This window comes from Strix aluco, chromosome 1, assembly GCF_031877795.1.
Source record: "Strix aluco isolate bStrAlu1 chromosome 1, bStrAlu1.hap1, whole genome shotgun sequence".
In the NCBI taxonomy this organism is placed as follows: domain Eukaryota; kingdom Metazoa; phylum Chordata; class Aves; order Strigiformes; family Strigidae; genus Strix; species Strix aluco.
In genome coordinates, this window is record NC_133931.1 from 149,792,113 (window position 1) to 149,815,957 (window position 23,845).

General features: G+C 44.1%; 1 protein-coding gene across 2 annotated transcripts in view; it reads right to left on the minus strand.

The window, feature by feature from the left end:
- Nucleotides 1-14,732: 14,732 nt before the first annotated feature.
- The window catches only part of ABHD5 (abhydrolase domain containing 5, lysophosphatidic acid acyltransferase), a 30,624-nt gene continuing 21,511 nt past the window's right edge, over nt 14,733-23,845 (minus strand). Inside the window, exons 5-8 of one of the 2 annotated variants that reach the window (XM_074839513.1) lie at nt 21,830-21,886; nt 20,350-20,461; nt 19,627-19,813; nt 14,733-17,322 (exon numbers count right to left, since the gene is read on the minus strand). In XM_074839513.1, coding sequence (XP_074695614.1) covers nt 17,233-17,322; nt 19,627-19,813; nt 20,350-20,461; nt 21,830-21,886 — 446 coding nt within the window. In that variant the 3' untranslated portion in view covers nt 14,733-17,232. The remainder of the gene's footprint in view (nt 17,323-19,626; nt 19,814-20,349; nt 20,462-21,829; nt 21,887-23,845) is intronic. The other variant, XM_074839522.1, reaches the window with a different exon arrangement.

Consider the following 23,845-nt stretch of genomic DNA (forward strand, 5'->3'; position numbering starts at 1 on the left):
GCAGTCCCAAGGAGAAGGTGGGAGATGAAAGGGTAGCAAGGTTTTTTCATTTACACTGTCATGCAGAAAAATACGTGTGCATTTGCATGTACATCCATAAATGAGAGGCATGAGGACATATGTTCACCTCCCAGCACCTCTCTAGTCCATCCACTCATACCTCAGTTTCCTGGGAAATGAAGAATCATAACTGAGAACAAGAAGAGCGAGAGCTTTGGGGCTGCTTTGCAGCTGGCCCCTGCCCCTGTGCGGGAGGGAATTTGCACTACAGAAATCTTAAAAGGTGTGAAAATACCGTATATAATCTTAATTAACCCCCCAACCACAGTTTTAGGCTTCCTTGTTTCTATTCCCTGCAGGGGAAAACTAAAAAGCCTATGACCTTAAGGGAGATAAGGTAGAGCATCCGTATTTAAGGAAAAGTCCATCATTGGCATGTATTGATTCCGCCAAAACAAAATGTTCTGAATCCTGAAACCACAAATAATTGTTGAATTTAAAAAAACCCCCAAACTTATTCAGAGTAAGGAGTTGTATATAGGTAGGCTGAGACAAACCTTAAACCTGCCCCTTAGTGACACTGTGAGGTAATCATATAATAATGACATTTCTACTAAGTTTTCAGTCCAGCACTAGATGAGCCTGATTTCCAAAATATGATCTTGTTAATCCTTTTGTATTTCTTTCTGATGCTATCGACATTGGGCAGAGTCAGTGATTTAGGGATGCCTTAACTGTGACTTTCCAAATTTTAAAATGTTTTATTCCATCTTTGCACTTCTTCAGATTATAATGCCAGGGGCTGGGGAGAGGAGGATAGCAGCATGTGCAATTTGGGTATTCTTTTTTTAACCATGCTTCCATAGATGCATTTAACGTTAGTGTATCAGTTTGAGGAGTTTCCTCTTTTGTCAGTTGAAAATATCAGACTTGTACAGTGACCGTGAAGTGTAAAGAAAACATTATTACATGCAGGAAATGTAATGACTTAAATCTGCAGAATACCAGTTTTATTTACATTTCTGGTTTTTCATGAGCATGCCCATTTGTAAGCTCTGATGCTCTTGCAGGGATGCAGAGAAGCTAAGCTAGTTTTGTAAAGCAGAGCTGCTGAAGCAGGTAACCCACCACATCCCGCAGACCTCCCCGCCGCCTCTGCATCTTATGCCCCTCACATGCCCTACATAGTCCTCCTGCCCACATCCTCTCCCATACCTCTTGTGCACAGAAGCCTCACGCAGGGGTGTGGGTGCCCCCACACACCCCATCCTCCTGCTCCTTCCACAGCCCTTGTGCTTTTTCAAAACCTGTGTCAGGTCCCAATGTTTTCAGTTGCACTAAGACCATTCCTGCCCCAGCAAATATCCTTAATTCCAAGCAGACACATATCTCCACCTTCCTCTTCTCTAAAGGAATGGATGAATTGTGCCAACTCATGACCCCCATTCTCCCAGCCGTTATTGCCTTTTCCTTTCCCAAAGGCTGACAATCTTCAGTGCTCAATGACAGGAGAGGGACTCACCTACAGTCCTTTGAGAGCCAGTGAATACGGCCTGTGTGGAATACTTTGCCCCTAATGGAAGGCTGGAGAAACATCTACACATTTCCTCTGGCACATTCATGAGAAGGCAGAAGTCTGAAGACTGCTGCTAAATTTGTCAAAGGATGTATTTTCCAGAGTACTTATAACTCAGGCAAATTATCCAATTTATTTGCAAATTATTTGAAAATCCATCCTCTACTCGAAGGCTAAGTGCTGTAATTCTGCCAGAGATCCACTGCATCTGCACTAGTCACTCACCACCTTCTCCAAGTGCAAAGAAACGTCATAATTCTCAGCAGCATCCCCATCATGCAAAACACACTGGTTTGGTTTGATTTTTCCCAGCAGAAGGTTTCCTGGAGTCATTCAGAACTAAGGGGCTTCAGGAGGAAGCTGAGGGATAGCTCATCTGCGAGGACAGGGAAACTGCTGCCAAAGAAGCTTCCCAGTGTGGTCGAGGGCCTCCTGGGAAGGTGGGAAGAATAAGCAGGAGGTGTTTCTGGGATGGAAATATGGCAGAAAGGAGTTTGCTTTGAAAATAATGTGTACCTCCACGCATAGGCCACATAGCATGATGGAGGAAACACAGGGGATAGCTGAGGTCTTGCAGCAGTCCTCTCCCAAGTGTCGGCTGCCCCATGGTTCCCTTGGTGACTCAGCAGAGCAGGGGCCTGTGTTTTGTGGGTCACAGAGCAGGATGGGGTTCCAGGTAGCACATGGGGTTTGAATTGACCAAATCTCCATAGCTTCCCACAGAGGATATTGTCATTAGGAGTCATCCTAGTCCATGCTGTCAAAGGCAATCATTATATAACATATATATCATCAGCTATAACAAGGGGAAAGTTTTTCTTTCTTGATCTGTACTTTGTGGGAACTCTTTTTCCAATGAAAGGGTGTGGGAGCTTTTCACCAGCAATGACAGCAACTCAAAGCAAAGGCAACTCCTTCCCTGTGCAACTGAAGGTCTCTCATGAACACCAAGAGATGATACTGCAAAAGATTCAGAGAAGAGTCAGTGTAATTCCAAGTTTAGTTTGTCCTGTCTCCAGCTGCTTGAAAGACTTCAGTGCTGGACCAGTGTCTAAAGTGAAGGACATGGGAAGATATTGATGCAAGGAGAAATTAAGTCAATCGGCGTGAAAGTTTGCTGCTGTGAGGAGAGGGAGGTTGCGGCTACCCTTGTGAGGAGTGTGCCTCACAATTAAGAGAAATGAGAAACAACGTGGTGACCACATGTACGTTTGAAGATGGTTTGATAAAACTCTGATCCATGTTCAGAAACAGATACAGGCGTGGGGAGACCCAGGGGAGGGATGAGAAATCAAGGAGATTGTCCCACTGCCTTCACACCCCTTTGGATGAGATCCATGGTGTCCTCCCTCCAAAGGATGTGCAAGGTCAGTATCAAATGAGCTTTGCCCTGTAGCCTCCAGGGTGGGCCTGTTTGCCTCTTGCCCCTTCGTTAGTTGTTCATTGATGAGGCTGTGCTCAGGCGAGCTGCAACAGCCCTTTGCAAACAGGCGGCGAGGAGCCCTGCCCAGCTCACACAGTGGGTCACCAGATAAGATCCGCTGACAGTGGCTTTTTGCATCTTCACCCTGACCAGCACTGCTTCCATGAGCTTTGCAAGATCCATTGTCCAAGAACATAAAGAGTGGCCCTAACCTTCTCCTTAGGTACCAGATCAAACAGTGTTTGTTTCCTTTTGCTTTCAGCAGGTTCTCTAGTTATTAACCATGCAGAAGGCCTTAGGGTTCACCACACTGGTTACTGCAGAGAACGTCACTTGGGGAAGGTGCTCTGCACAAGCCAGGGGGCTTGTTTGCTTCTTGGCGTTCCTGTGAGATAAGAAAGACATTGAACAATGGGAACCCAATAATCTTCCTTTTTCCCCCTTGACCGTTAATTTGATTCATAGTACTTTTTATTTGCCACTGATGAGTAATGAGCTATTTCATCTACACTCCAGATCTATGCAGAAATGATAGGTACACATCATGCAATGTGAAAGACATATATTTAACCCCTTTGCCCAACAACGCACTGCTAATAACGTGCCTTAGAAATAGTGCTGTGGTAGCAGAGGGGAGAAGTATGTTTTTTTTAAATCTACCTTTGATTAGGGACATACATTTTTGGAATGACGGCCTGACAGAAATACAGTGTTACACAAGCTCTCATCATCTGAACCAGCACCCTGGAGTAGCTCATTTTTCTCTCTCTCAAGGTCATTTTGTTATTATGCAATTGCACAAGTAAGGGGTAGAAAGACAAAGAAGGTTTTGATGCACTCCCAGGAGCACAGGGCCTTTAGGACTGCCCATTTAAGTACATATGTTTGAAATATTCCTCACACTTTCGCTCAATTTGGCCATTTTTTGTGCAGCCCCCACGCAGTCTGGGGCACAGAAGTGCCACCTGGCCATGCACGCCGGGTGCCTTGGGGTCCCGCTCTCCCTGTGCCAGGCTGGAGCTGTACAAGGAGGGCATTGTGCAAATACCCGAGCCTCCTTCCCACCCATGTGTATGCCAGGGCAATGTGTATGCCAGGGCATCTCCTTTGGTCCCACCCTGAGCAGTCACAGCCAGAAACCTCTGCACCAGGTCCCTCCAGCCCAGTCCCCTTTCTCTAGCAACACCTAGTACAGCAGAGCCTTGGTGCCTTTGGGACCAGTATAGGCTAGGGGCAGTGGCACCCCAGCTGGCAGGCAGCCCTCCCTCATGCCCCGACTCACCCCAAATGCTGGCATGAGAACATATGTGCGGGTTAATAGCAGTGCCGAAATGGCAATGGTTTTCCAAAGACCTCCAGAGCTGACTCACAGGACAGAGCTGAGCCAGAGATGACAGGGGGATAGAAATCAGGGCCCTGACGAGCTTCTCCGTCAATTATCTATTTATTTTGTGCACCATCTTCTCCTTCTGCCTGTTGGCAACGAGGAGAATTCATAAATGACGGTAATAAATGCGAAATGACAGCTAATCTTAATTGACCAAAGCTTCCCTCAAAAGCCTGGGTCGTGCTGGATGTAATATGCTCTAAACATAAAACTATAAGCCAGGAAATTACACTGGTGGTTTTACATGCCTTTAATCGGGTGGGTTTTATGCTGCCAAGCAACAAAATCAAGGTGAGATCTGGCTGTGAGGGGGATTTTTTTCCCCAAAATGAGAACTCTGCGGTTCAGCAGCCTCACATCGCTCCTCCGTCCCGCTGTCTCTGCTTCCCAAACCTGCAAATTCGGGCTCTGAAGCTGCACCACTTGTTAGGAGTTTATTTTCTGCCTAATCTAACCTCATCTTTCTGGGCACCTGCTACCTGCTCGGTGCAGCCACCACGCCGAGATGCAGCCGAGATATGCTCAGGGGGAGCCCTGTATTTTGCTGGTGATATTTTACCTTATGGGGTACTTATTTTCTCTCCACCTATAATGTACCACAGACTGTTAATTTTCCAAGAAAACATTTTTCCTCCCAGGAATCAGGTGTTGATAGCAAGGCGTCCCCTTATGTCCCATCAACTCCAGCACATTTCTCTCTGGAAACCAGTGTGTGATGCCTGGAGGCTCTTTGAGGCCAGGGGGAAGCAGGAGGAGGCCAGGCACAACCCCAGCTATTCCCTTCAGGTCAGGCAGGCAGTGCTTGGTGCACCCCTGGCAGACCTCTCCTCCCATCACAGGGTATCCAAAAGCTGCAATATTTTCCAGTGCTCCCACGGGAGCCGTGCACCAGGGAGCCAGGGCTGTGGTGGCTGCTCCCAAATTGGGCTTTGCGGCACCATCTTGCTTCCCAGACTTCTTGGCTGAGTGGGCAGCGCCCAGGATGCTGGGGCTGGGACATGTGAAGGATGAGGGCCAAAGGAGAGGGGAAGGTGAGGAAGAAAACCTGAAGACAACAGTGGTTTTGCAGTCCTGCCCGGTTGTTCCTGTTGCAGTTTCTTTCCCCTCTCCCCAGTTTGGGCAGGTCCCCTCCCTGCCACCTCCCCCACCTGCCATGCCAGCTCGGCTGGGGTTGTACTGCGGCACTTTCCTGAGAGCATCCCAGAGATTTCAAAACCTCCTCCTCAGCCTGGCAGAATGACTTGCAGCTTTTCCGAAAACTGGCAGGCAGCCTCAGTGCTTCACCATGGGAAGAGGGTTAACTCCTTCCCTCCTTTTCTCCTTCTCTCCCCCCGGCCCAGCACATCGTCCTGCTGGGTTGTCTGGGAACTGGCTGGGAGGAACGACAGAGGAGGAAATAGTTTATTTTTAAGAGCATTTAGCCCTCACGGCTCCATGGCTCAGGGCGACAGGAACAGAGCCTTTCACCGGCAGCCTGAGGTTTCAACTGTCTGAGGCCACAAAGATAAAATCATTTGCACATGATTTTTGAAAGGGACAATTATTGAGGATTTGGGGGTCGGTTGGTTGGGGCGTGTGAAACATTTAGAAGTGGGGAGAAAAGATTTATCCTTCAGACGCTGCAGGGAGGAGCTGGCAGCTGCTCAAAGGGTTCCCAGCCCAAAAGGAGTATTTGAAAGTTTTCCTATTTTCTAGCTCTATGTAAGAGCAACCTGCAGCAGTCGTGCAGCATGGATCCGGGACTCCCGCCTCCTCTTCCTAGCTTTGCTTTGGGCTTGCAGCATGATCTTCTTCAAGAATACCTGATTTCTTGGTTAATTTTCAAAAACATTGCTGCCTTTTTTTTTTTTTTTTCCCCACAGGAAGCTTTGCAGGTACAAAACCACCAGGGTTCAATGCAGTGCAGCTGCAAACCCAGCTATCCATGCAGCTTTCTGGTTTGCACCCAGTCAACATGGGACCCTGGGGTGCTGCCTCTGTCTCCCTTTGCCCCTGGGCTCCTCTGCACTCCCCACTTCCCTGGGGCATCCCTGGCCCCCTGCCACTGCTCCGGCAGCAATAACTGCCCTTTGCCCTTGGCAAAGCCTGGCCAGGATGGCCAAGGGACCTGTAGTGGGAGAGGTGAGGGCTGAGGAGGAGGAAGACTAAGAGGCTACTACAGCAAAAGGGTCCAGCTCAGTAAGCTGGGCTTTAAACTTTCTCATTCTTCTTTTGCAGACATGATTCCCATTCCTGCGATGTCAAGACTTCAGATTATTGGGAGATAAATTTAGAATAGATCTGAAAAATAATTTAGAGACCTAAAAATAGCCTGTGAGCCTGTCTATCTAGCGACTGTAAAACCAGGAGGGAAGAGAAAGGAGAAAAAATGACTGGGGAGTGTGGGGAAATAGGAATAAACAATTGTTAGAGGGGGTAGCCATGACAGAGAGAAATCTTGAGTGCACGTGTGCTAGATCACTGAGATCAGGAGCTGGACAGCAAGCTATCTTAACTTGTTCCTGCACATATTAAGAAAATACGGCCAGCTATTATGATATTAAAATAGAGAGATGCTATTTGATGTTGTAGTGGGTACCCCCACAAGACTGCCTGCTGCTTTGCTCTCCGCACCCTGCCCTGGCTGGGGTCATCACCAGTGCCTGTAGCCCAGCGGGACGTGATCCCTGATCTTTTTTCTTTCTTTCCCTGGCAGAGTTGTGGGAAACACCATTTGCCCTGGGCACTGAACCAGACGTGGAGCTGGTGGGAATCCAATAGCAAAGGGGAATTTTTTTCAGGCGCTTTGGGAAACTGAGTAAACACAACTTGGCCAGTGATGGGGATTTGGTGTAGCAGAGTTGGACCTGGGGACCATTGACAGCCCTCAGCATGGTGAGCTAGGTCCAGGGTCCCACCAGAAAATCTAGCCAGGAGCAAAAGGAAATGGAGATGGAGACAAGCGACAATGTATGAGCAAGGTGTCTGTGATGGGGAGAAGCCACCTGCGGCACAGGGCCACAGTCCACACTGGAGGCAGGATCAGAGACAGGCAGCATAGTGCAGGCAGGACTGGGTGCAGCAGCTAGAGCTGAAATAGGTCTCCTGGTCCCCCATGAAAAAAAAAATCGTTGGACCAGGGTATTCAACCCACATCACAGCACCAGAGCTCCCGGGGGGAGTGTGGCAGCCCCCGGGAGGCATGACGAGGAGGTGGCGGGGGCTGCAGATGTTTTCTGCGTGCTGAATGCGAGCTGCAGAGAGGAGATAAATGTCGGTGCTGTGAGCTAAGCCTTGCCTCGTATCGTGCCTTGCTTTTATAACCTCTCCTTTTTAATATCCTGTTGAGACAAACAGCCTGTGCACACGTGCTGGGGGGACCTGCCGAGCAGCTGAGCATCTTAGGGCATCTCAGCCTGAAAGATACTCAAATGTCCCAGAATTTCTTAGTGCATCTCAGCCTGAAAGCCCCCAAAGGAGGACATTTGAGCATCTTTCAGGCTGAGATGCTCTAAGAAATTCAGTACTGCAGCAAGTGCTGGGCTGCCAAATCACTCCTGTCCCAACCTTGGCTTCCTCAGGGGAGATGTGACATGGCCACAGGGTGTGGGTTGGGCACCTTGGTTTGGTGGTGACGGACCATGGAGGGCAGGGATTGGAGTGCAACAGGGAGACAATGTTATAGGTGCTGAGATGGTCAGTCCAATGACCGATAGGATGCCACGGACATCTCCCATGCAACCTTTTCAAATGCCACCTGGGCACTATAATGCCTTTGGGTAGGTGAAATATGACTTCATGTGTGATGACACTGCTGGCCACCATGAGTTTGTGTCCTAAAAATGCTACTGGCTGCAGCAGCACCACCTCTCCTTCTGTATCTCCCATTAAAAGAAAGGGGGATGTTGCAGCCAGAGGTATTTCTCCTTCCAGCCTCAGCACAAATCCCTGTTTATGGAGGGTTTTGTTAGATGTCCAGCAGCACATGGGAGCAAGGAGGCAGAGAGCAAGAGCCTCTCCTTTACTTACACCCATGTCCCCTGATGACTGATGCCTGGCACATGGTGTCATTTCAATTTTCCCCCTTGAACCATGAATAGCACCCCGTTCCTGTAACAAGCACTTTTGTGGTGGACATGTCATCCCTCGTGCAGTCTGTCACCACACTCCCACGTCTGATTGGAAGGAGGGATGAAGGGATGAGTATGGATGTGGGCCAGGGTGTCACCTCTTCTCACACCATCAGCACCCAGACTGGGAAGGTGGGTACCCAGCAGTCACGTCCAGCAGCGCAATGCCCACGTGGGCTTGGCCATGGCAATAATCCCCTAAACTGTGGGGTGAGCTTTCAGCCTCACAGGCTTGCCCCAGCACCCTTTGGCATCCTGACCAGCCCCATGGTCCATCGTAATAGGGCCCAATCCTGCTCCCTGCCATGGGCTGGTCACCCTCCTGGGTGGGGGAGCCGAAGTGAGGGAAGCAGTCTCACCTTGCCCCAGCTCCCATGGTCACCAGCCCCACCAGTAAGGTCTGGTCCCTTCCCCCCAGCAGCAGGTGGTGCAACCCCAGTTGCCCCAGTGAGGGACTGGGCTGACTGGGAATAGCCAGGGGGGCACTTTCTACTCCCCTGTCCCGACTTATCAACACCAGGTGCTACTTTGGTGCCTCTCTCAGAAAAAACCCCACCCTTTTAATTAAACACATAGCTCAGACTACTTGTTTCTGTCACTTTGGGGACAACCTATTTTTGCAGAGAGCGCTAAGCCTTTCAGCTGCTTTGCCCCCCCCAGGGCAACGGGCCTTGGGTGTTGGGTCCCCACAGCCCATCTCCACAGGGGTGGTCCCTCTCTCGGGGACAGCGGGGTCTGTCCCCACCAGAGCTGCACAAACCTCAGCCAGCTCTTCCTGAGTCGCTCTGTCCTAACAGTGACATGCAGTGGCGGCATGCTGCAACGGAGCCTGGAGATAACCTTGCGCTTGGCCCACGCTGCTGGTGCCTAACGGGTTTCTGCAGCCATACCTTTATTTTTTTGAACTAATAGGTCAATATTATCTCGATGATGAATTCTGTTCTTGTTTTGTATAGCATTGTTTTTTCTTCGAGCTCCTTTTTGTTACACCCGTGCATGCACACATGCAAACCAACTACAAAATTTTCTGGGGAAATCCAGCTAAGCAGCAGTAAAGCTGCCACCACTTTTCCTAGGGCACGGCCAGCGATGGGCTGCTGCACCTCCCGGAGCAAGCAGGGTGTATGGAGAGATGAGGCTGGCACAGGCCAGGGGATCCTGGCTGCCTCACCCATACCCCACATCCCACACAGCCCCCACCGTCTCCCCATCTCTCGGGGTCTCGACACCTGCCCGTCAGAGGTTCACTGAAACAAAGGCAGCTTGGCCCCAGCCCTGCAGCCCAGGACAGCGGCAGCTCTCCCCCTCAGCAGGTTGGCAGGCTGCAGCGCCTGCCCAGCCCTGGCAAAGCGTGCCCGTAGCCATGCCCCGGCGCATACTTCTGCACTGCTTACCTGCTGCTGCTCGCAGATCAAGTAGCTAATGTCTAAGCAGTCCCATTTAAACCCACAATCAAATTACAGGAACAAAATTAGAAGCCAGACTGGAGCCACTTTAAAAGTTGCCCCTTATTTAATAATTCTGTCGCAGTTATTTTTCCTCTTATCACCATTTATTCTCATTCTGAGGCCGGTTTGTAATAACAGAGGAGGTTCATTTGTGCTCCCCCTCCTCCTTCCAATGTCTAGTCTTTCTGCATGGGTTTCATTTCTGCCCTCTGAAAAGACATTTGGATAAATAAAACAATGTTGCAGTACTACAGAGGTCTACGTTAATGGGACCACACTGCACTCACCCCTTCCACAACCCTCCCTTTCCCGTATGAAAAGGGTGAATCAAATAGATGAAATTCCTATTTCACCCCTGCCCATGCCTATAGGTGTGGAAGAAGAAACTGCAGTGCAACTCTTTCCTTCAAGGCAGCACCATGCAGAAGCAGGAGCCCGGAGGAAGTGCCGGGGTGGTTCGTGAGCACCATCTCCTCTTTAGTGGGGTCTGCACAGAATTGATGGAGGAAAGGAGGCAAGAACCTCTGCTTCCCAACTGATGGAGGGAAAGAGGCAAGAGTCTCCCCTTCCCTCCCTGATCCTGCCATCCCCCTGCGTGGCCAGTGGTGCAGGCGTGGAGATATTGGGGTGGTGGGGACACAGAGCCCCAGCTGGGAGCTGGCTTGCAGTGAAGGAGCCAGGGGAAATACTTTTGTAATCATTTGCCTATTAATTAGAGATGTGACTCAATGAGAGGTTGGATTCATTCACCTGGCTGGATTTTCATCTGTCTCTGGATATTGTCAGGAAAAAAAATAAACACAGCTTCCCACTAACCCTTCAGCATTTTTAGATCCCCTGTAAAAACAAATCTATAGCCATTCTACAATAGGCAAACACTGCTGTGTGGTTAATAACTGTTGTCCCCCAAACTACTGCTGAAATCTGCCAGTAGTTAAAAAAAATAAAATAGTTTAAGAAACATTTTGGTGACAACTGCCTCTGTGGCACACCTGAAGTCTTGTTTTCTATGAACAAGGCATGACCCTAACTTGCGGTAGGTACCGACTCAGGCATTTTCTGGCAGGAACCATGGCAGGTGCCACACAGCCTGGAAGCTGCTTTGGGGTGATGCACAAAGTCCCAGCATGGTCTGATCCTGCCTGTGCAGAATAGAGTTACCCACTCTGGGGAGATCTCCATCAAGAAAAGCATGAGGATTTGTGGTTGGGGAGAGGCGTTCCCGAGTGGGGGACCTGCTGCATGCCAGGCCTCTTGCAGGGCACAGAGAGGGGCTAAACGCTGGTCAGGAGTCAGTGCAGGGGGATGAGTCAGCCAGCAGGTTATCCCCTCGGCTTTCTCTGTGCCTTACCTGTATCCACTATTACCCTGCAAATTTTCTTTGTAGAAACAGCCTCATATTTCTGAAGACTTCAGCTGTGAGCGGGCTAACTGCCAGTGGATTGCTTGGACAGAGGTGTTTAAGATGCCCAAGAGGCTCAAAGGGTTCGTCCTGTGGCTCAGGCAGCTGGATGCAGGGAATTAAATTGTGAGTTGGGAGCGTGCAGCAAGCAGAGCTGACAGCGGCACAGCGCTCGGGGCCTGCAAGCCTGAAAACAAGCCAGAGCCAAGGGCGGGATGGGGCTCACCATCACACTGCTCTCAGGAGTCACCGCGTGCTGGTCCTTCTCCCCCATGCATGACCCTACTACCGGATTCTTCCTTTCACCTGCACACCCTTGCTAAGTGGAGTGTTCCAGGGTGGTTATTTTCCTTAACGCTGTATTTATCAAACCATCTACTGGGGGCACTCACGAAGCAAAACCAGCCACTGGCACGTGGTCAAACACAGGGCCTCAGCATCCAGCAGGATGAGCTGAAGGAGATCGATCTCACTCCTGGCAGGCGCCGAGGAGAATATGAACCTCGGGTAAATGTGAGCAATAATCCCCTTTTCAGAGTGGTGTTCTAGCTGGGGGATTTGCATCCACTGAGCTGTTTAGCCTCCGTTTTAAGTTTGAGCTCTGAGTGAATGCAAATATCTTTAAATAAAGTCAAAGCAAAAAGGCTGCTGGATATCAGGCAAGCATTTAAATATCATGAAGCTACAAAGGAAGTGATAGCCTCACCTTGCTCCACACACAGCTCCAGTCATTTACACATCAAGTAGGTGAATTCAAGAGTGCAGAAATAGACCTGTAAATATATGGAAATTCTGCTTTTGCACTAGTTCGTTTTCAAAGCACATCTACTTCCTAGCGTGCATTTGGGGTCACACTCCACCTCACAGCCCTCACCCTGCTTTCCAAAACAAGCTGTTTCAGCTTGCTAGCTTTCCTCTACAAGTGAAGCATAAAATACAAGTAAACACCTAACTTTCAGTGTTGTCACCACTTTCACCTTGCTGCTAATTACTATTGCAGATTATGTACATATCCAAGTGTCTAAATTTCAGTGCAGTATGTTCTTGTTACATGTGTATATTTTTAAAATATACATGGCAAATATTTCCATATTTTATATTTCTATATTCTATTGACCACGTCCAAATCTTAAAGTGGAATATTCCTGTGATTGAAATGCGATGAGGCAAACTGGAATACAGCCAAGGCCCTCCACTCCTCTCATTAAAGATGGATTTATGATCTTTAGTGACAAGTCTTGTTATACATCTTGATTTTTCATCTCACCTCAGGTAGGTTCCCCCTACCTCATGCTTCACCATCAGCTCATTTTTGACTTGTGAGAACCCCGTTTCTCATGATTTCCCGAGCGCTGGAGGAGACAGCCACTCTTTAGATGTTTCCCATCCAAGTACCAGTCTGAGGCAACTGTGTCCAGCTTGGGAAATAGCACTTGCAGAGGACAAGCTTTAGTCGAAAGTAGGGATACCAAAACTTTACAGCACCCTACATAGCATAGATCCCAGCTCTCTGGCCAGACTCCCTCTAGCTGGTGCAGCAGGCATCTGCCTTACCTCAGTAAGCCCTGTTACTGTGCAGCAGCTTTAGCTAGACCAAGTAAAACTGAAGAGAAGGGAGCTCGGAGACAGAAATGCTAGCTTGCTGTCTAGTTCCAGCACCCAGAGAGAAAGCTATCATTAAGACAAAGATTCAGTGTTTTAGAGAGGCAATGAGGAATTAGTTATACGAGAAGATACTTCAGTTTAGCACTTAGCTGGATTACAGATGCAGGCTGCCTGGGGCTTTGCCATCTCCTTGCAGGCACTCCTTTGGCAGCAGGCTACCTCCTGCTCTAGCCCAGGTGGTCACACCTCCCCCAGGCACGTCAGCCAGGTTCCCCTCTCTCCTCGCATGCCACCCCTTGCTCTCTATGCTCTAGGCACCCCTGAGCCTTTCCCTCACCACTTCTCTTATCCTCACCCAGAGCTGAACAAGCTCTTGAAGCAAACATTCATGCCCCTCCCCACTCTTCAGCTGAATTTTGTTTTCAGCCGCATCATTCACCTTTAGCTCTTACTGTTCCTTGCAGTGTACGCTGCCATTCCGGTTACGTGCCTCCGCTCTGTGCACTGGCCCATCCATCACCTGCCTGAAAACCTGAAGTCTCCATCCATTTTCATCTACTGCCACTAATACCAGAAAGCAGCTGCTGCACACACCCATGTCCTGATCTGATCTCACTAGTCCCACTAAAATGTGTCTCTCTCCAGTTACCTTTAGTGACTTACCCTTTGACAAGTTTCACTTGTGTTTCCTACAAAACAAACCCCCAGATGAAGGCTTCTGACAACTTGGGTGCGCCACCATGCTTAAATGTTGCAGGGTGGGCTGACAGTGAACTGGCCAATGTAAAAGAACCCAACAAAATGACAGATACATGGAGGAGACCCATTTAAACAGCAGTTGACTATTAGCCTTAGGCTTCTGGAGGGTCACATTTTAATGAATACTAGCAAGACAGGCACTCCTGAATATGTCTGCCCATACATTGATTCCAGATGTTTTTATTGTATTATTTAACCTTGTCTTACTCCCAGTCAAAAAGCTGAACAACTGTTATCTGTAAGGGCTGGGAAATTGAGGAACCACAATGGACCACAGAGAGCGTTTCAGACAGAGACTGTCACATCAGTTCAGCAGAAACAGTTGTAGAAACCTTAAAAAGATAGGGTTTAAAAAGAAATGCCAGCTCTGGTTTGATCCCAGTAAAACCAGATGACAGCATTTCTCCTCCTTGGGCCCATTTTTCCAAGCTTAATGCCTACGAATTCACATTCTCCATTTCCATCTCACAATCAGATACAAACGGGGATTTCTTGTGATGGTTGTCAATGTTTTATTATAGAGTCTTATCAATAAATTACTTCTCTGAAAATCAGTTTTTCAGAACTAAAATCTAATCTGGCAGGGTTCAATAAGTAACAAGATGAACTCAGCCATGCAAACAAAATATTACTAAGTTACTTTCATAAAATTTTATCACAACCACCTCAAAAAGAATAGCGAGTCCTGGAGACTTAGACAGTTAATCTTGATTTTTATTAATATTTTGGATTCTTTTTGTTAGGCCCTAGACTCTGGTACACAACTGTCTTCATTTGGATGCTAGGACAGGACAGATCTTTGGGTCCCTTTATGCTTGTGATTCTTGCCTTATTTTATAGCGCTGTAATAAAAATAGCACCATCAGCGTTCAGTGCTCACCGCAGTGCATTTAAGCAACTGGTCATCACACTGGAACAGAACTTCTGGAGAAATTGAGCTTATTCCTAGACAGTAATTGCTCACAAAAGGTCTAGCTCCCAAGTCTTTTCAGTATGTGCCATTCATTTTCTGTTCAGCACCCCTTATGATGTTTATTAAAGTAACTTTATTGGGTTATGTTGCACACAACAGGACATTCAGAATTCCATCTTGACCTTCACAGCAATATCTAATACTGCCTGGAAGATAACCAACAAACATTTTCTTTGTATATACAATCAGCATTCTGAGCTTGCAGCTACTTGCTGACAAATGCTTACCAGTTTCAGATACATACAAGAAAACCTAAGAACATTGAAACATTTGAAAATAAGTATTACTGTATTTTTAATGATTCTGGATGGTTTAGCTCAACTTATTAATTAGTCTTGATATCCAGGGCTTAATTACACACAATTTTTACAAAAGCAACATCATGTCTTAACATTAATGAAACATAACATTTAACATTATTTTTTATTGTGCAAAACTTAAGCAGTAAGTCTTGTTAGTACAGTAAGATGAAAAAGGAAGGGATATTTATAACAATATTCACATTCAGTGCACAATTTTTATCCCTACTTCCACCTTTTGCTGTGGAATCTAGAGTTCCCATCAGTAAGTGCTATCTGAAAATACCAATAGTTTGTTTCATCTTTTGTTATTTGAAGGAGACTCAGAATCTATTTTTGCATTAGGTTTTTACACACAATTAAAACAGCAGTTTAAGTTGATCAATGCAAATTAACACACCGAAAAGGGTGAAAAAATACATACCGAAGGCATCCACCTAAATGGTGGCATGACTGATAATTTATAGCTTATATTCAAAAATATAACTGATACTCTGATTTTCCATTTTGAACTCAAGATTTTAGCAATTAACAAAAAATTTTCTTTAAAAATTCTGGCATGTGCTAATTGAAAAAGTAATTTAATTTAATATTTAATTTTGATTAAAATCTTTAGCTTGTTAGATATTAAGTGCTACCAGTCAAGGCAGTCACAAGACTGTTTGATGTTTACATAGCACAATATAGATAAATATCTCCTTCAGAAAGAGAGAGATTATGTTCGGCTGGGAACATAATCGGAGTATTTCCTGAATATTTTAGGTATCTTTGCCTTCCACATCATAAATATGTGCAACAATTCTTTAATTTGAGAAAAAAATGCACAGAATTCCACTCAAGCTTTAAGACTGTGCAATCATTAATTCAAATTCTCTATGTATAAAAGTATCAAGAACTCTTCAGTAGTCAATTTAATATTCAAAAGAAGATCAACAGTTTTATGTAAACTTGTTAAAAAACAAACCACCACATAATTTGGCTTTAAAGTGACAATGTATTTTGCTTAATATAATTTACTAAGAATGTGAAGAACTAATATCACACTACAATTTCAAAAAGATGCAGAGACTGGATTATCTCTGATATTGAAATACTCAGTTAAAATATATAATTATATAAAGAATCTCCAAAACATATAATTATAATTGTTACAGTGGTATTGTTCATTCCAGTTATAATCCTTCCTATAAGGAGGCTGCATGTTAACTAAAATACACTAACCTGTTGTAGTTCCCAAGTAGAGAACATCAGTATTTTCCCTCTGCCTCTCCTCCACCCTAATTTGACTAAAAAGCAGACTAGGTTTTGTACCTAAAAAAAAGGGAATTATGCTCCAGATGGCCATTCCCTAGCCCTAATCAAAATCCTGTCAACTTATCTACAATTGCTAGGTTTAGGCTAGTGACAAATCTTCCAGTAAAGTGTTAAAAATAGATGGAGTAACTAACAAGCCGTCTTCTGTATTTTAGATCACTGAAATCTACACATCAAAATATTTATGGAAGCATGAGTGCTGGTGACATCATCGACTCTTACAAACTGAGCCTTCCATAAAAGTTGCACAGATGGAAAAAGATGCCTTGAGATAAATGGAAATGAAATTCAACCGAAGAAAGATTTCCTAATATTGAGCCCCACTTCCTTTGAGACACACATATTTCAGTGACAGACACTGCTCATTATTTTGGCCCAGTGCCTCTCCCAAAATCAGCTTCATAAGCTGTTTGTTATAACTCCAATAAAGAAAAAAAACCACACCCTCTTAAAAAACGGTATATGGAGTTCTGGATTCCAAAATTAAAATGTATAAGTGTTTTCATATTCTTGCTATGAAACATCAACTAAAAAATATGAATGCTTATAAAGAAACCGAATTGCATTTTATACATTGTATCTATATCGATACAGTTCTCTGTGTTAGTGGAGAATTCAGCATCTTTAGAAGTTCAACATGTGCAAAATTCAATTACATTTTGAAGAAAATTCCAGTCTAAAAAGTTATATGTAATTACATATATGACAGGCCAATAATCTAAAAACCAATCTCAAACAAAGCTGTACAAAGTTTGCTTCAAATCTCCCTATACGCCCCCAAAAAGGCACTAAGTGGTTTAACTGTGCAAATGGCTCTTAGAAGAAACAGTGTGCAAACAGAGCCTGTTCCAGTAGCTCTGCATTCTTTAATGATTTTCTAGAGAGTATTGCTATTAAATGCTATTTACAGTATGACTTGCTAAAGAACAGAAGACAGTCAGTCCACAGAATCACAGATATCTTTCACTTTCTGATTGAAGTCTTCAGGCTGATCAGCATATACATAATGACCTGCACCAAGGATAGCCTAGAGGATAAAGGTGAAGAAACAAGTCAAAATCACAAGAACGTAATAAACAAATAAATAAATACTGGGATATGTGAAGAACCTGACTTTTACACGTTAACTACCTGACACATTATTACTTGAAAAGACAAATTTCAAAACTGGAACTGATCTCTTGCACCCAGCCTGCGCTAATGCAGTTAGCACAATTGCTGCCAGGAGGTGGTATCATACAGCCAGAAAGGACTGTAAACGTAAGGAAAAACAAAAGCCTGTTTCATCTGTCGAAGGCACTTTGCTACACAGGAAAAGAGGGTAAAACTTACCACTTGTTCAACTGCACACCTTGTTGAAAAAAAACCACCATTCAAGCAGACACAAGTCATTGGAAAGCAAACTTAGGAGAACGTGCTTTACGTATCAAACTTCTGATTCATCTTCATCCCCTTCGTTCTCCACTCAAATAGCTCTGCCAGGCTGCTCTTTAGTTCTGTAAGCGTTTGCGTTACAGAGAGCATCAAACCATTTGTATTCTCTTATTATAAAAATGATATGGAAGAGACTAAAGAAGGTACTAGGATAAATGATTAAGAATTCAGAAGCTTAAATTGCTGGGGATTTTCTAGACTTGTGGAAGCAGATTTCAACCCTCCGAATTAACGACTGTGTTAAGCAGGAAACCAAACGATGCGATTTCTGGGGGGGAAACCCCACATTTGGGACCTAGACTATTTCACAGCAACTATGTAACAAAATTAAGGGTTTAAGTAACCACACACAGGGTGGTTACCCTTTTTCTAAAATTTATCATTCTCTGCCAAAACTGGTACAAGCAAGCCATCACCATAGTGTACATACTTGACCTATTTTCTTCCCATTTTATAATCAGGTTAATTTGTAGTTAAAGGTTAATTTGTATTTAAATCTATTCTTCCCCTCCCTCCATTAAAATACTCCCTCTTAAGTCTCTAATTGAAGCCCAGAAAAGTACAGCTATGTTATTATGTTGAGAAACCCCACAAAGTAAAAATTAATTCGAAATAAACACACATAATAAAACCCCAGAACTTCTGTGGATGGCACTGTCAGTCCATGTCTCAGCCTCAGACTCATGAGAACCCTTTCCCTCCTACGGTTTTTTTACATGTCCCTATAATTTCTATCACTCCAATTTACCTTTTAGAATCTTACTTGGCTTGACAAAATTTTAACCCAGAAGTAAACTTTTCCACAATCCCTTCTAAAAGCCACTGACCAGAATGGAAAAATCTGCCTGAATGGTAAATGCTTATCCTAGCAATATATCCTACACTTCTTAACAGTGACTTTTTGTTACAACTTTGTCTCAGGTTAAGCAGTTAAGTAACACTTTCAGTCTGGATGTCAACATTTATGAAACATATTTGTGCTCTTTAACACATGTAAACAGTTCAATAACAATGTCTTTTCTTTGAGTTCCAGCTCTGATGTCAGCTATATCAAGATTATAAAATCTTATTTGAATGACTCGTTATAGTATACCATCATCATCACATATTATACACTTCTGTCCAGATAGATCTAGACATCAATAAGAAGACAGCTGGTGTATTCAAACATTTTAGCACCTCATAGCATTGGTACATATATGCATATTCAATTATCATGGCTGACTGATGTGCAGTGTGTGAAGAATACTTTTAAATTCGTTTGTTTTTATAGAAATCAACAAAAAATGTAGTGTGCACATTCGCATCAGGTTGCAAGTACACACATTTTAGGTGATAATGCCATACCTCTGAACAAGAATGTATTAGCTAGGAAGATAACGTTAAGTAGTTTTTAATGACTTAAAGACGCTTACAAGAACCTAAGCACCAGGTACAAACCACTCTCTTATCAGAGAAACAAAAGCATTATAGACAGATTAGAACAGTTTATGATAGCCTCCTCACTATGTCATACATATATGCAAGTATCAGGGCTGCTGTGGTTTAAAACACAGAGAAAACCCCAGATACTTACAGTGACCACAAAACCTATTTCTGTTAGCACCCTGTAGAGCAAATTATTTTGTAGAGCAGAAGAATGACCTTGCCCAAAGATCTAATTCAGCTTCTAGTGCTACAGTAGGTTTCCTTCTTACTCTGAGAACTCAATAATCTTTTGTCTAGGTTTTCTCTGCTCTAACACTTGTCATCTCTCTCTCTGTTACAGAAATTACAAGTTATTACCCCAGGCTTTAAATCAAAGGGCCAACATTTCCACAGTTGGTATAAAAAACCATAGATACCATTTAAACAAATCCACACAATAAACAAACAACTGCTTTAAAAGTCAACTTACTATTGTCTTCACATATGAATTTGGTCTCAGAGACTGGATAGTGCTGCCAGAATTGCCATCTATACATGAACGCGCTCCATAGACCACAGTGATAGGAATGTCTTGATCCATTTGTGGAATCCGTTGCAGCATCGGCCTTTTTGCCCATCCGTAAGGAATAGTCATGTTCTTGAAAGCTGTTTCCCCACTTCAAGTCATTCAAAAGAGTAAAAACAATTAAGTTTCCATTGGATCTGCCTGTTCTCTACATCGGAGTATCTGTGCATTTTGGTCACACAAAGTGCAATAGTACATGAGGCTGGAATTTTTTACTATTAAGAAAAATAAGTTTTCAAGGTTTGCATGTAATTTTCAACAGAAAGAGCCTCTGTTTTTACAGTACTGGTGATAACACAAGAATGAAATGCCTTATTTTTAAAGTTTTTTAAGAAATTCTTTACAAATTAAACCACTGTAACAATTTTTTTGTTAAAAAATTAGTGCCCAAACTCTCTCAGAATTACCACACAGGTAGTTTAGAAGAAATATAGAATTAGGATAGCTTTTACATTTATCAGTTTCTGGAATTCAGAAAAAGTGAAATGCTACCTTTTTCTTCAATTAATACAACAAATGTTACAATTTTTTTAAAAAAAACACTGTTGCCATGGCCATTGGAGGGAGTAACAGACTCTCAGTAAATGAAAGAGACTTCAAAACTTACACTGGGAAACTCATACTCACCTGGGTGACTGTACATTGCAGTGATAGATATATTCAGCCACAGTGTTATCATCAAACATTGATGAATATTTTCGCTTGAAATCTGGTCTTAAACGCTGAACAAGGCTTAATCCTGTTAAAACAGAAAACACTATTAGAGGAGGAATTAGTATAGATGACTTTAGCAGATTGCCTAATGCTTTTCATTACAATCCTCCAAACACATTCCCTTGAAACTTGTGGCTAAACTTGATGACTTCTAAACCAATGTTTTGTTTCACCACTTGTACGTCTTAGGAAAACATGGCATTACACCAAACAGGAATGAAACATAAATAATCTAAAGGATTTTATGCTGCACCAGAAAAGGGGCAATTCAATCCCTCTGAATACATACGGGGAATGTTTGAGAAGGGCCACTGCAGCAACAGAAGAAACATGCAAAGGGGACCAGCAAAAGGACTGAGCAGCGTATCTTCTTGCCACCAGTTTAGTTTCACACGATACCAACACTGTCCTTGCTCTGGCAGCACTGGGTGGGCCAAAAGCATCCCACCTTTCAGAACCAGAAGGCACTGCTGAAAAAGTTGGGCTGTTTTTCTTCCTTAGATATAAGTCTGTGCTCTCCTCTTACAAAACAGTCATCTTCTAAAGCTAGTTCATCTAACTAGTATTTAGTGGAAAGAACAGAAGTCTATGCTGAAAAACGGGTGTAGAAATCTTGACATTGAGTATAAGCACAAGAACTCTCGTAAGTTAAGAGATTTAACCTAGGAAAGCTGTTGTCCCTATGCTCGCTTAACAGCCAAAATAGAGAAGCGGGTCCCTTCAGGGACCAGTTCAGCCTTTCTAAAGTTAAGCTGCTATTCTGACTCACTTCTTCAAGGAAGAAGCCTCTTCAAGTTGACCAGATGGATCTTTGAACAAGAGCCTCACCAAAGGCTAATCTTAGACTAAGAATACTATTCATCCCTGAAGAGCTAGGCTCGCAGTTTACCACTTGGGTTTATCAATTGAAAATACTGTTGTTAATATGTGCAATTATGATGATGTCACTTCTTCCCACCTGTCTCTGCACAAAGGCATGGTACTATTTATGTAGACCTTGTAACACTGATCTATGCTTTTGTAACCTTGAGATTAGACTATTGCAACACACCTTTATGTATGCTTTAAACCAATTTAGAAAACTAATACAGTGCAAGAGAAAATAATTCCATTATGAAACAGCGATTTCAGTCCTGAAGCGAAGATTTTGCAAACATTCTGCAATTTGCTCTGCTGCTTGTATTTTCTCTATAGAGAGTTCAATTGCCGGACTTCTATCTTTTTCTATCTGTCTGTTTGGGGTTTTCTTTGAACCCAAATGATATAGCTGGCTTGGAGTAAGAGTACCTGGAAGAAAGAGACTATGTGTCTTCCCCTGCTATCAGCATAGCGGCAACAGCATCCCCATTTCCAATCACTAGGGGACTGAAAATTACCACATTTTAGAACTCACTTTCTGTTTTGATAAATGTTCTGTCGGTGGGTCCAATCACAAAACTGTTCTCCTTCCCTGGGAATTTAGAGGGGAAAATGAAACAAGGAGTCAAGGCACCTTGGAACAAAATTTGTAATGAAACCACACTGGTTCCTTCTTGTGATGTTGTCCTTCTTGTAACTGAAGACATCCTCAATCGTCTGGCTGACGTTTTCCATAGTGTCTATGGAAATATTTGTGCTGTTTTTGCTGGGATAGAGTTCATTTTCTTTACAGTAGCTAGTATGGGGCTACGTTTTGGATTTGTACTGAAAACAGTGTTGACAATACAGGGATGTTTCAGTTATTGCTGAGTAGTGCTTGCACAGAGTCAAGGCCTTTTCCACCTCTCACCCCACCCCACTAGTGAGCAGGCTGGGAGTACGCAGGAAGTTGGGAGGGGACACAGCTGGGACAGATCCCAGCTGACCAAAGGGATATCCCATACCGTATGATGTCATGCTCAGCATACAAAGCTGGGGGAAGAAGAAGGAATGGGGGGACATTCAGAGTGATGGTGTTTGTCTTCCCAAGTCACCGTTACATGTGATGGGGCCCTGCTTTCCTGGAGATGGCTGAACACCTGCCTGTTGATAGGAAGTAGTGAATGAATTCCTTGTTTTGCTTTGCATGTGCATGTCACTTTTGCTTTATTTATTCAATTGTCTTTATCTCAACCCATGAGTTTTCTCACTTTTACCCTTCTGATTCTCTCCTCCATCGCACCAGGACAGAGTGAGCAAGGGCTGTGTGATGCTTCGTTGCTGGCTGGGGTTAAACCATAACAATGCTAAAAGAAATACTAACATTGAAGACTCTGAGTTCCACAAGAAGGGTGCGATCACAGTTGACATTACTGTTGTCTTGAGAAATTTTTAGGCATTCAGCTCTAGGAATGGAATTCAGAAATCCAACCTAAGCACCGAAGCTCCTATACTGTGAGCCTCCTGGGTGACTGTTTCAGTTAAGTGAAGGAAAACATGCAAATCAACTAACTGGAAACTACTCAAAGAAAAGGATGTCTCTTGATTCTGTCTCCCTCCCAGGTTTAAGTATCTGCCTGCGGGTCTCATTAGGTATCCATGTGATACCATTGTGATAGCCCAAAGAACCTGGCTCACATTTAAGTGCCGAACTCATACCTTTGACCAAGAGCAATTGACTTTATAGTGAGGATCAGGCAGCTATGCCTACCCAGCAGCTTAAGCACATGTGCACGTAGAAGGAAACCTGGGTTTGGTTCAGTGCCTTCATCAGGTTGGGTTTGATGTCTACCTCGCAGCACAGTGTTTAACTCACCCTTCTCTAAGAACTATGCTTTACCTGTCAAGAATTGTGCATTAAGTTTGATGACGGAAAACTTTTTCAACATGTGGAATGAGAAATGGATGGAAAATTTTGAAAATTAGTGCCCTCCACAGCAACTTGTAAGTGAGGCTAGGTTGGGGATACCTTGACAAGACAAGGTCTGTTTCTGCAACATGGTTTTGACTGCACTTCCTTGCTAAGGGAGACAACTTCAGCTTTGAACTCTTCCACATGGATTGATTTATGCATGCATTTGTTCTTGGATAAAAGGCATTAAATCAGTGCTCATCACTCAGTATGCTCCAGGCTATTTTGTTAACTGAATTAGCATTTTACTTTTAAAAAAAAATAAAATCTGTTCATACAAAACATGCTGCTTGTCTGAAAAGCTAATTTTGTCACACTCCTGAAAACAATCAAATAGATCAGCATATTAAAATATATATTCTATAGAAAGATATTTAGGAAATGGACATGCTTTAAATGTAAACGAAGCCTACAAATGTCACTAGTCTGAATACTAAAAATGATGAAGAGGAGAGTTAATTTTAACACGTGAGGGGCCTGAAGGATATCTTTTTCGAAGCCTCTGCAGCAGATACTCCTGTAGTAGTGAGCGTAATACACAGATAACCTCTTTCCCCTCTAGAAGGAATACATATGGTGAATTGACGATTTGATCACACC